At 40.5% G+C, this 14,343-nt stretch overlaps 1 protein-coding gene across 1 annotated transcript in view; it reads right to left on the bottom strand.

Moving 5' to 3' along the window:
* The window catches only part of ADGRV1 (adhesion G protein-coupled receptor V1), a 3,979,741-nt gene that overhangs the window by 3,521,546 nt on the left and 443,852 nt on the right, over positions 1–14,343 (bottom strand). The window contains exon 18 of the mRNA XM_044064182.1: positions 2,836–2,962. Coding sequence (XP_043920117.1) covers positions 2,836–2,962 — 127 coding nt within the window. The remainder of the gene's footprint in view (positions 1–2,835; positions 2,963–14,343) is intronic.

The raw sequence follows: 14,343 nt of genomic DNA, 5'->3' as shown, positions 1-14,343 counted from the left end.
GCAAAGTTAAATATCTTATACCTGAAATACAGAACACACTTCTCCCATGGATTTTGGAATATATTGTCATAGTCTTATTTTCTTGTTCGTACTCAGGGATTTTGCAGAAACTGCTGTTGATTACAGTATTTCACAGTTTTTCCAATAACATGAGGAAAATTACACTCGCCTGTAAGCATGGGGTATCAAATTCCCTATGGGTATAGGACAAAGTCATAGTGATACTGTCCTATACAAGCACAGTTGTGATCAGAGGATCATAAAGTATAAAGAACTTAAAAATAACATTTTAATACATGAGACAACCATCCTACTGAGTACATGAACACATACACTCACATTTATATTATTAAATTATATATGCTCTGTTGTTGTTGTATCTTTTGGCTTTTCCCGGTTAGGGGTCGCTACAGCGGAACTCCAGTCCTCTAATAATTGGCAGTAGATTTTTACGTACCAGCTTGCCATGCCTGATGCACAACCTTCAACGAAGGTACGCCCATTCATGCATGTCCCCACACAGAAGACGCTTTAGCTGAGAATCGAACAGGACAACGTCTTACTGTGAGGTGACAATGCTACCACAGCACCACCACAGCAGCGTAACCTACTGCATTCAAATTACTATCCCTATAGTGTTTTCATAGTTTTCATAGTGCTATACAATTGTATAGGAATATGACTGATTTTTAAATTGATCTACCATGAATCTGCTTTGTATACGTAACTGTGACAAATTATAAGTGGAATTGTAAAATCGTAGGATTATCTGTCGCTTTTGCAACTACTTGTTAATAAGCTTACTCTGTATTATGTCACCCTACTGGCAACTGTTGTAACGTTTTTTCTCTTTTATCTACTTTGCCTTTTTTCATTCATGTATGAACCTTTTTCCCCCAGGTCATCACTGAAATAGTGTTTGCCTTCGGTAACCCAGTCAGACTATCCCATTAAACAAATATAAATAAATAAAACGAATAAATATAATCAACCACAAGGACACATCACATTGAAGACAATGAAAGAAAAATGCTCAGCTTAAGATAAAATTCAAGTATTCGTCTTTCTCCAGTCCTGCAGATTTGGAGAAATTATTTTTGTAAAACATATTTATTAAGTTTATGTGATTCCAACTCTTACATTTCAGAAAACATCTCTGTATCTCATTCTCTCTGGAACAGGATTTGTATGGCATTTTACTGATTAATTTGTCTTATAAGTTATAATGATCTAGAAATCTGGATCAAAGACATAGCATCCAAGATGACTTAAAAGAAGTGAGTGATTACTCAAACTGTATAACACCACATACTGATTATTTTGATGATGTACCTTTTAAGCATACACTTTTTAACTTGGTACCTAGGCTACATGCCACATATTATTTATAAAGTAATACAGTTAATATATGTCTCTTATACGTGTGAGTTTTATCTGTTTTTTTCCTTTTTTGTTCACTTCACAAAGAACATGCTAATTAATATAATGTTAGCAGTGCTGCAGATGGAAGCTATAAGCAATACTTTGAGCAGAATTGTGATAGCTGCATGTATTGCTAGCATTGTAACAACAGTGAGGGACCGAACATGTGGAAGTTGTAGTATTGCTACCATCATCAATCAAGGTTATGTGTTACAGTGTCATCACTGTCAGTATAGGAAGTATGACACCTGTAATAACAGGCCTTTCTACACACCTGCTGCTAATGATATTTTACTGCCATATCTCATGTATAGAACCTAAACTACAAAGACACTGAGAAGACATTCTCAGTTTGTGATATTACTTAATTTTTCAGACAAGGCATAATTTCAAATACGTAGCATCTTTGAAAAAAAAAAGGTTGGCCAATGAAGTCTAAACAAAACTGTTTGTTTGACAAATGACACATGGGATTAAGGAGTTGTTAACAAGCTGCATTCAGTGCTCCAGTGTGGCTTGGAGAAGATCTGACCAAGGGACTGGTAGTTCATTCCATGGAAGTCAAAAAAGTTGCTTGTTTCCCAGGTAAGCTTAGAAGCAATAGTCCATAAAACAGGATAGTAGAATAAAAGTAACTTTTCCCCACAAAAAGCACAATAAAAAGCACTTTACCATAATTTGGGAAGTCCCAAAAAATAAAATAATCACAGCTGCTCCACAATGTAGTAATTTTAAACACATTTTAACAGTTTTTTCACAAAACTAAAAAAGTGCTTCCCCTCTAAAAGTAAAGACAAATCATGAGACAGTCGGGGAAAAAACATTTTTCCTGTCTTAAAAATAGAAAAAAAACTTAGTTTAAACAATTTTAAAAGTAATGTGGAAGGTATTTCCCTGTAGGGAACTTATCTGCCCAGCAATGGAATAGAGTTAATCGACTGTCAGTCCTCGAAACCCCACACAGGAGCACTCTTCTCGGTAGTAGGAAAGCTCTGAAGGGCTTAGTGCCTAAACTTGTCTTTTTAGTCAGCTCAGCTAACTAATGTTTTGAGGGTGTGGAAGGTGCCCCGAAGCTCTGGAAGCTGGCCAGGTTTTACATCCTATGCAGGATATAATCTATATAGCTTTGGGTAGTGCAGGATCAGGATTAAGAACACTTTGCCGTAGCAGTGATTTCCTTTTGATAGCTGTTAATGGTTAGCAAATGCTTTTACAAAAAGAGTAAGCAAACAGGTCAAGTATCTAAGGATATTGTGCATTATAAGATATGTATCTGAACAAAAGCATACTGTTATGTGGATGGAGGTAAATGGTTACATTTCCTTCTTATCTCAGGATCTGAAAATCCAGTACTTTACTAGTATACATACTGTATTTACTGCTCTTAATTTTTAATTACTGCAGTATACATACATGAACTTGTTGCTTCTTCCTTCTTCCACTGCCTTGTTTACTGGTTCAAGAGAAAAGATCCCATTAGGATCATCACTTGCTTCTATAATAACTGTGGCCATCTTTGCTCCATAAACAACAGTGTCACCTGTGCAACAATATAAAAAAGAAAGAAATATTAACTTAAAGGAAAACATCAGCTGCAATTAATAAAGAAGAATGACATATTAAAAGGATATTAGTAAAGTATTTGTTTGTTGTTGTTGTTGTTGTTGTTGTGTCTTTCGGCTTTTCCCGGTTAGGGGTCGCCACAGCGGAACTCCGGTCCGCTAATGATTGGCAGTTGATTTTTACATACCACGTTGTCAGCTGTTTGTATGTATTATATTTACTTTATTTCTTAATCTGGTAAGTACACCACTGCAAACAGATTTTTTCCAGCATTCATGGCCCCAGCCAAACAGGCAAAGCTATAGACTAAAAGGAGTAAAAACTGTAAAATGCACACAGTGCAGTGTAATACAGAAAGGGAAATTACAAGTTAATTGAGTTAATGAAAATTCATGTCATAGGGTTTGCTTTCTGTAGGTACAAATATAAGATACACAAAATAGGGATAAACAAACAATACAGTACAATACAATACAAACTCATAGGATATGGAAAATATAAAAATGTGGCATGACAATATATTCCAGCTAAACATCTGGTAACATAAGAACAGTATGACTTATTTTACTATGCACTGACACAGAATGCACAGTAGAATATGAGTGCTATAATTCCTTTATTGTACTTTTATACAGTATAGAGCAAAACACATTAAAGAAAAATTCCACAGAAAAATAGTATACATAGGACATAGTCCATAGAAGATAGAACAATTAAGTGGCCCAGTGAAACCCCCTGCATATGAAACATGCAAAATAATTCTGCTGCTCACCCAAGCAGACTAAACACCCGGAGTGGCTGCCATTGGGTATGATATGCATTTAAAACACTTATTGAACAACTGTATAGGCATTGTGCAAATGCAGGGGAAATGCCAGTGGGCATGTACATAGACAATAATGGATAAACTATTCAAGTGCACCTTTTTTTGTTTCTCAATTTAGAACTGAGAGGTACCAGATAAAGGAGCAGCAGTTGGTACATGATCAACAAGCTATTGCTGTGGTAGGGCCATTTCCAGGCCAAAGGCATATTTAAGTAGCAACAAATATACATTTTTGCAACTTAATAAGCAAACGTAGTGAAGAGTTGGCAAACATAAAAAATCAGATTATTCCTACAAAAAATAGCAAAAGAAAACAGATATCAGACATAGAATAATGGGATCTTGAATAACATCACAAGAGCTTTGGACTTGAACTGTATTTTCTTCTGCACAAGGCAGACATTATTAACTCTGAGAAGGATGCACTAAAGAAACAGATTCCTTAAACAGAAATCTGAAGTAGCTACTAGAATGTCTGTTTGCACAATACACTGCACTGTTTAATATCAGAGTTGCAATGCAATGCATACATTTTAACAGATCCGTAAAAAAATTAATTCAGATACCATGGAATAAATTCATCACAAGAAAAACAGATATGGAAAACCTGAAATATAAATACAGGGGGCCGGATTCACGAAACCTCCGTGTAAGAGTTAATATGTCTTACACGGAGGCTGCAGTCTAACGGTATGACGTCAGCATGCCATGCATATTCATGAGGGCATGCTGAATCATACCCTAGGCTAACACGGTCCATGTAGGAAAGTAGGGGGCGTGTCTGAATGCCGAGTTCTGCAAAGGGACACGCCCCCAGAAGAGTCAGAGTCCTGAAAGTAAACACCCACAAGCGAGTCCGCGGAAATGTCAAGGAACACAACACCACACATGCCCTCACAGACTATAAACCCAACTGTAATGTAAAACGTAAAAATAGCAGTTTATTTTTTTTTTTTATAATTTTCAAAATGTTTGCCCGTAGTTGCGCTCGTTTACGCAGGTATGCCCTCCGCTCAGACACAGTTAGCAGACATTGAAAAGCATATAAGATCTAAATATGCAAATTAAGCCAAGTAGCAATAGTGTAGCGGTAGAGACGTTGGCCAAAGAGGAGGTAGTCATGGTTCGAGCCCCCACAACATCATTTTCCATTTTTATTTAAATAAGCATGAAACAATCCCCTGACATATATATATATATATATATATATATATATATATATATATATATATATATATATAGAACTACAATTTAAGTAAAATGTAATGAAATGGGCCATGTATTTTTGAAGAAATCCAACATAACAAAATATAAAAAAAGGATCATAATTGCCCATAGCTTAGCAAGGCTTTAGCAAGCTGAATATGGGTGCCCATAGGTGAGCAGCGCTTTAACAAGCTTAATATGAGTGCCCATAGGTGAGCAGCACTTTAACAAGCTTAATATGAGTGCCCGCAGGTGAGCAGTGGTTTAACAAGCTTAATATGAGTGCCCGCAGGTGAGCAGCGGTTTAACAGGTTTAATATGAGTGCCCGGAGTTGAGCAGCACTTTAACATGCTTAAAATGAGTGCCCGTAGTTCAGCAGTGCTTCACCCAGCATAATATGAGTGCTCATAGCTAAATAACCCGCTACCCAGCGTAAGCCATTTGTACGAAGCTGCGCAGCGCCCCAACCAGCTTACCATCGGGCAACATTGGGCAAGCTGTATCAAAGCCGCCTTTACACAGACACACCTCCTAGCCTGTCTAGACAGTAGTAAAATAAAAAAAGCAATGCCCAGGGTCGAACCTGGGATACTGTGCACCATAGTCAAAGTACTGAACCACTAAGCCATGACAGTTGTACTGAGAAATGCAGTATTAGCATATATATAGGAATGAATGGAAATAGAAGCATGACAAAGCAGGTTTTTTAAGCTGATAAATATCCAAAATGGCCAATCACAGATAAGTGCGGGAAAACCGGCATATATAAGCCCCATAGGCGGGAATACACAGCATAACTGATTGTGGTACCCATTTGCAGTCAGGATGGCAGGTGCAGGAGAGGGAAGTCACTTTAGAGCACAAAGGTGGGGTGTTGAGGAGTCAAAATATATGGTTTGGCTCCTAGTCCATGATCATGAAGCACAACTCATGCAGGGCCAGGTTCACTGGGGTGCGTACAAGGCAGAGGCGTGGAACCAGTTGGCACATGATCTCACCAGTGCCACAGGCATTCCGAGGACTGGTGAACAGGTCCGTCACCACCATGTGGACCTGAAGCGATGGAAGGAGGACCAACTGAACCGTTGGATCCAGGAGGCCCGCCAAATGCCCAACGCCCCACTACTGAGTAAGTATCCATGTAATTAAGTATGTAAGAAATGCTATCCTAGCCTATAGTATGGAGACGTATGTTCCAATATTACTTCCTTTATATTACAGCTGCAGGTGTTCGTTCTGTGAATCAGCGAGCCTATGCTGATAGGCTGCTGAGGTTGCGCCACCAGGCAGGTTAGTAATTATTTAGCTGGTATTGTCATAGAATATAAGTGAGACAGATTGTAAAAGAGTTCAGTGTTGTAACCCACTAATAAAGGTCAAATAAGCCTAGAAGAAAGATTCTGCTAGTATTGTAAGATTAGATAAGTGATGCAGCCTGGAAAAGAGTGTAATGCAATCCAGTAATAAAGATTAAACAAGTCTCAAATAGAGTTTCCACCTGTATTGTAATATCAGATAACTGCTGCAGCCAGAAAATGAGTGGTAATCAATCAACAAAGGATAGACAAGTGTCAAATACATCCTTGTAAATTCTGCCATATGAAATAAGTGAGTCAGCTGGAAAGGGTTGTTGTAAACCAGTAATAAATGTTAATAAAGCCTAGAATTAAGTACCATTCTGAAATGTAAATATAAAATAATTGAGAGAGTGTGAGAAAGACAGTTTGAAGCTACCAAGAAAGCTGTAATAAGTCTGGAATAAAGGTATACTGCAGTCACTACATAATGAAATGAATGAGACAGCCACAACCAAAGAGTGTAATGTGTTAAATAAAATACAGAACATGGACTGTGTCTGTCCCACAAATTGGATATGTTGCTGTACCCTTGCATTATGGAAATAGTATGGTTGTATGAAATGCTGAACATCCACAGTTGTCTAGACCCATATAAATCAAATGTAGCAGGATGCTGTACCTGAACACAGCCAGATATGAACATATATGAATAAAAATGGAATGTATATTAATGTAGCAGTAACATCCCCATCACCAACATTCCTAAGGTTACATACAGGAAACTGTACTAATACATGTAGGGGATATATATCTGCATCTACTAGGAATGTACAGTATATGTATAGGTAGTTTTAGTTGTTAATGTAAAATTTCTCCACCTTACCCTATTTTCACAAATGATGCCATTCCACACCAAACCGGGTATGTGTATTCACAATTAATTCCCATGGACATTTGTCCTGTTGGTTCATACATATCTGCATGTACGTTGATGCATGTGCCCCATTCACATATCCAAACCTGATGGCCTGTTGCCACCAATCAACCCTGCATGCTGTTGGAATGTGCACTGTTGTTCTAAATATGCATGTGTTATGCTTGCTGCTCAATGTTTGGAATTCATGGGTGTTTGGTTAATGGGAATACTGATGCATGCTGTTACAACTAATTTTGAATGGTGTTGTTTGTTACTAACCCAAAATGCCATAAAATACTGCTAAACATAGGACAACAGGGAAGGCGGGTTCCAGCGGACCCACCTCTCCCACCTCAGCTGGCGAGTGCACCTGGCACCAGTGCCCAGGCCGGGACCTCCTCCTCCGGTGGCCCTGTGCCACCTTCAGGTGGAAGCGCTGCAGGGGATGGGGCTCGTCCCCCCTCTGCAAGCATGGCCGGAGGAGAGCCTCCACTCACCCTCCATAGGGTCCGGTCTGTGGTGCGTAGTGAGATCAGGCGTTCTGTGACTGATCCCCTACGCCAGCTTGAGGCGAGGGTGGTGCAACTCACGGGTGTGCCTGCCCATCCTATCCAGCCCCCAGCACAGCCCCAGCCTGGGCTGTGAAGGCGCAGTGGTAACTGCCTATGGGTGGGGATTTCAGTTCCACTGTTGCCATCTGTGGGCTCATGGGCTTGCGATATCCAAACATCCATCCCCATCATTTGTGTTTACCCCCCACATGTGTCATACTCTGCCCCTGTATGCATCTTGTTTGTCTTGTCTGTTAACCTCCCCAACCTACCTCCCCAAATATACCTACTTCCTGTACCTCACATTCCACTCTCACCTGAAAAAAAATAAAAAAAGGGCACTCTGTTCCCACAAAAAAATTACACCCCATACATAGCTGCCCAATTCGCACACATGTCCACTGGACATGTAAACTGATAATTCTAATTGGCAGTACAACATATTTTGTTGTCCTCACCCCTCTCTCAGGGGTGGAAGGTTTCAAATTTCACACCAAATTTCACACATATGCACAGCTGTTGCTGATAAAGAAATGGGCAGCTATGGGCCTTCCCTACATCCTTCCTGCACATCCCGAGCTTGTTTTCCTACTGTCCTACCCTCTTTGTGCCCCTTTTTCACCACTTTCCTATCTCCCCATTTTCTTTTCTTTAAAAGAAATTAGCGCAGGTGTTAGCGGGAGTAAGCACTTTTAAGCAGTAGTCAGCGGGTGTGTGCTTAGCTAAGCGAGTGTGTGCATGTGTAAGCATCGTGCAAACCAGCGCAAACCCGCTTACAACTGCTTAAAAGTGCCTTAGTCACTCTGTATGACAAGGCCTGTAGTCTGCTCATCAGCAAAATAAAATACCCCTGTCAGTCTCGAACCCCAGACCTTGGAAACACTAGTCTGCATGAATTACCACTGAGCCATGGCAGATATACAAGAACTTGGTGCTGAAAGAAATATATCATGAAATACAAGGAGTGAATGTAAAGGGAATATAGGAAGGCCATTACACAAAGCTTGTTCCCTGAATCCTTACTGGCAATTCTTGTGGAATTGCATTACATTAGTGTGATAAGAGAAACAGCCATGCTAGGAGGTAATAATGTTACAGTAGCACCTTACAAACCCCACACAGTATCAGAGCAGGATAAACACCGCCATATTTGAATAGGTATGAGGCCAGACTTCCCAACTGTGACTGATTTACAGGGATGTCCCTGATTTGCAAAAAAATGTTACCTGTGCCCCACTGACTTCCTGTGAAATGTACTAACAGTAGGCAGAAAGGTGGGGTATCCCACATAATGGTGACTGTCAATAAGTTAAAGTAGACACTACTTGCATGTCAGAAATGGTGTAGTAATACATATGCTCAAAATACCCCACAGTCACAACTGCAGAATATCTGAAATATATCACGGTGTATCCCACTGATATGTACCTTTCCCTGAGGCTGGTCAAATATATACCTGAGAGTATCTGAGGCCTGCAAGTGTCAGAAATACACAGGCATATCAGCCTGTCTGCTGTTACACACTCTGCGAATAGCTGTAGAATTACTCCCACAAGCACACCCTCATGTAGGAGTACAACACAGAAATATCAAAGGATGTAGCCATCTAACAAACTAATGACAGTATAGCAGTTTACAAGCACTGCATGTGCCTGATATTCATAATTGTTAGTACAAAATACAAGGCCCTAGTACTGCTCAGCAGCAAAATAAAATACCCTTGTAAGTGTCAAACCCCAGACCTTGGGCTCACCAGACTGCATGCAGTGCCACCAAGCCACAGCAAACATATAAGAACTTACTGCTGAAAGAAATATATCATGCATTACAAGGAGTGAATGTAAATGGAAAATAGGAAAGCCATAGCAACACATTCCAGTAAAGACAAATATCAGGCCTTCAAGGAGTGAATGTAAAGGGAAAATAGTGAAGCCATAGCAACACATTGCAAGAACTACTGTTGTATACCAGTTAATCCACAACTCCCACAGGAAAGTACATACTCCCATGTAAACAGTGTTAGCATTAGCAGGTGTGAGTTAACATACACACTGAGAAGAGTGAACTGGAAAAGGCAACAGTCAGGTTTCAGTACAACATGCATTTCAGTGGCTACAACACAGCCTTAGATATGAGAGACATACCAACCTTCTGACTGACACAACAGTGTCCACAGCAAACCAGCATGGTCCCCACCTTGCAAAACTGAAAGGCCTACGCCTACCTAACCTAACATTTTATAGCAGTGTCCTGAAATCACAGTGAGAACTGCAATTACCACACAGCAGGCTGCATGCAATTAGTAAATGCTGGCCACCAATTGGTGCAGAGGCCATCACATGCACATGTGCAGATACCTACAAAAGCAGCCTGTACTGCCAGTCCACACATGCAATAATATCATTGCAGCAACTGGAGGGAGAGAGAGAGAGAGAGACAGAGACAGACAGAGAGACAGAGAGAGAGAGAGACAGACCAAAATAAAACAAAAAAGAAAAACCAAGCCAGCCAGCCATCCAGCCAGCCATCCAGGCAGCCAGCCATCCAGCCACCCAGGCAGCCATCCAGGCATCCAGGCAGCCAGCCATCCAGCCACCCAGGCAGCCATCCAGGCAGCCATCCATCCAGCCACCCAGGCAGCCATCCAGCCATCCAGGCAGCCATCCAGCCAGCCATCCAGGCAGCCAGCCAGCCATCCAGGCATCCAGGCAGCCAGCCATCCAGCCACCCAGGCAGCCAGCCAGCCATCCAGGCAGCCATCCAGCCAGCCATCCAGGCAGCCAGCCAGCCATCCAGGCAGCCATCCAGCCAGCCATCCAGGCATCCAGGCAGCCAGCCATCCAGCCACCCAGGCAGCCAGCCAGCCAGCCAGCCAGCCATCCAGGCAGCCATCCAGCCATCCAGCCATCCAGCCATCCAGCCAGCCAGCCAGCAAGCTAGCAAGCCAGCAATCCAAAAAAAAAGCTGTCAGAGACAAAGGTAATGTAAACTACATAATCTAATAATCTACATACTGTGAACCCTCCATATGTGTTAGCAGTCTGTATCTATATGTATATGAAGATGTGCATAGGGCAAGGGACATACTGCAACTGTTAGTGAAGGCTGGACATACATATGTAGTTGAAGGTTGCTATGTGCACATATCAATGTAGGTTGTAGTGTGTGGCATTGAAAACAGCATGCAGTGCAGGTATATGTCATGTGGTGGTGAACTTCTGTGGGACTGAGCCAGTGAGGCCTGCTACAGCTATATGGCTTGAGGACAGCATAATGCATTATGCACAACAGTGTGCAATATCATTACAGAATGGTATGTCTCACAACTGTTGCAGAAGTGATATTCCCACCATGAAAGGTGGGCAGTCCATGTACCTACATGTGCATGTATATGTACAGCAATGGATGTTAAGAAGTGTGTGTGTATATATATATATATATATATATATATATATATATATATATATATATATATATATATATATATATATATATATATATATATATATATATATATATATATATATATATATATATATATATATATATATATATATATATATATATATATATATATATATATATATATATATATATATATATATATATATATATATATATATATATATATATATATATATATATACATATATATATATATATATATATATATATATATATATATATATATATATATATATATATATATATATATATATATATATATATATATATATATATATATACATATAGATATAATATATATAGATATATATATATATATGTATATAGATATATATATATATATATATATATATATATATATATATATATATATATATATATATATATATATATATATATATATATATATATATATATATATATATATATATATATATATATATATATATATATATATATATATATATATATATATATATATATATATATATATATATATATATATATAGATATATATTTATAAATATATTTATATATAGAGAGAGAGAGAGGGGGGACATGGGGGCAGATGTACTGCAACAGGTGCCTGGTGACCAAGGCATGGACAGAACACCAGTGTTGATACTGCAGTACCATACCCCATTCCAAAACATGTTACCCACTAACTACCACATAGGTGGTTGCCTGCCTACCACTGGAGGTGTCAGAAGGGAACATGGGACACAGGTGTACAATAGCCTCCCCTTTGATATCCACAGTGGCACACTAGTCTTGTAATCCCTGTACATGGTGCGTGTCATCACAAAAGGTGTGTCAGCTAGGGAAATGTAAGTCAGTGTACCCCTGTACACCTCACAATGTCCTATGCAGTATGTACCTCCCATGAGAACTACAGCAAGTGGAAAGGCCACAGACATACCTAACAAAGACTGATAATGGCCACAAACACATTCCCTATGCAGACTGACTCACAAAACCACAGCTAGAGTGCCTTGCATACTGCCTACACAGAGGTTACCAGTGCTGGACATACAGAGTTATGTCACACCCATACCAGTTGGCCAACCACCATGGCAACACCTCACAATCCGTCCAGCCTACATGACCTAGGGCCCTAATCCCTGTCACCGCACTAAACAGCACATGCTGGAGGTACAGGTTTCTGTACACAAATATGCCATACCCTGGACTAAACCACCCAGCATTAACAAACAAGGCTCCTCATTAGTAGATGTCATACATACCCCTGATGAATGTCATGGAGATAGGTAATATGCCCTGTGAGTCACCTGTGTGTAACCGTTTCACAGGAGCAAGTAAAATCACAGTACATGTGTACCAAAGGGCAGGGTAGCATATGGCTAGGCTGCCCTAGGCCCAGGGCCAATAGCATAGTACCTACCTATGACACAATGCACACACACATGTACTCAGTGCAATACCAGCTATGTGACATTGAATGAGTGTGACACTGACTGTGTGCAAGGTCTGTAAAGGTGTGATAGCTTAGCGTGAGTTTGTGTCTGTCATGGTAGTTGGTGTCCTTGGTGTGAGGCCAGAGAAAGATGTGTCAGTTATTGGGATGCAAACATAGTAGATTGGCATATGTTGTGCCGTAGTTCCCTGTGTACGACTGCGGTGTCCCATCATAGGCAGAAGCAATACATGTATGCTTAGTAAGTGGTACTGCTGTTGAATCCAGCTCACATATGAACTGTTGTACTACCTGATGTTGTAGGCCTAAACACTACAGTATGGTGTATGTTCACATTCTGTGGTAACACTGTTTGGTGTGTTACCTGTAGTCTGCACAGATTACATACCTCATGCATAGGTATCTGTAAGTAGGGGCACACAGTACTATAAGGTACACAGTTAATGCTCATCTGTGTCGTCATACATTTGTGTGTTGTATGTATGTGTAATGTGTGTGTAATGATGCCTGTACCATGGCCGCAATCACATGTGTGTTACAGGGTATGTGTGTGTACCTGGCAGCATGTATACTCTGTGACAGCAGTATGCTGGCTTTAGTAACAACTGTGCACGTATGTCAGGTAGGGGTATGGCATCAAAGACTAGGGTGGATTACCATTGAAACTGTACATGTGTATTGCATTCATTGCATGGGATGACAATATTCTTCATCCATTAGCTTGATACATACCCCAGTGTGAGGTTGTGCATTGTATCCCAAACAGTGTGCCGAGTGCTGGTGTATACTAGTTTGTTGTATGGAGTGTGGCAGGCACTGTCAGACAGTTGTGGGCTGAGCACTGATATGTGGTATTGAACATGTGTATCCCCTGATAGACAGACAGATGCTATATATGGCAGTGAAGTGATATCAGTACATTTGAATATTAAGTGTGCCACATGACTTGCTCACATATTTTTCTTTTCCTTCCTTCCAGGGTGATGGTGCATCAGAGAAACCCACCTTATACAGCAGCAGAGGATCAGGAGATCCACCAGAGCCTGGTGCAGAATTACTGTGTGCTGTTTTCCAGGACCAGCCAGAACCAGCATGAGAGGGCTGCACTGTGGCAAGAACTTGTCCGTCGGGTAAATGACATAGGCATGCATAACCGGACATATGAGCAGGTACGCCATCACTGCAGTGATTTAATTAGACATGTCCGGCAGCATGCATCTGATATCCACAGACAACAGCTTGCCACAGGTGGTGGGGTACCTATCCACCCCCCCTCACCAGTGTGGAGGAGCACCTCCTAAGTGTTGTGGCTCCAGGCCAACAACAAGAACATCCACAAACATGTGTCATCATGGAGGCCGGAGCCACCCAGCATGTTGAAATGGAGTGTGCAGGTAACATGCCATATCTGTAGTTGACTGTTCTCTGTACTGGTAGTCTATGCATGTGTGAGATGTGTACTGTTTGTGTAGCTGTTAACCTGCCCATTCTTCTGCAAGATTGATATTCTGAGCATAATCTGTACACCTGTGAAAGCCACCTGTTGTACTACTGTACTTTATCATACTCACAGTATCAAAGGCACAGTTGTGGCCACTGGCAATCACTCTCATATGTTTGCAGGTCCCTCTGGAGTGACAGCAAGGCAGCCAATCCATGC

The sequence above is a fragment of the Protopterus annectens genome, chromosome 2.part2, assembly GCF_019279795.1.
Source record: "Protopterus annectens isolate FY-2018-M chromosome 2.part2, PAN1.0, whole genome shotgun sequence".
In the NCBI taxonomy this organism is placed as follows: Eukaryota; Metazoa; Chordata; order Ceratodontiformes; family Protopteridae; genus Protopterus; species Protopterus annectens.
Note: the sequence above shows the minus strand (reverse complement) of the source record. Positions and strands in the feature narration are given on the sequence as shown.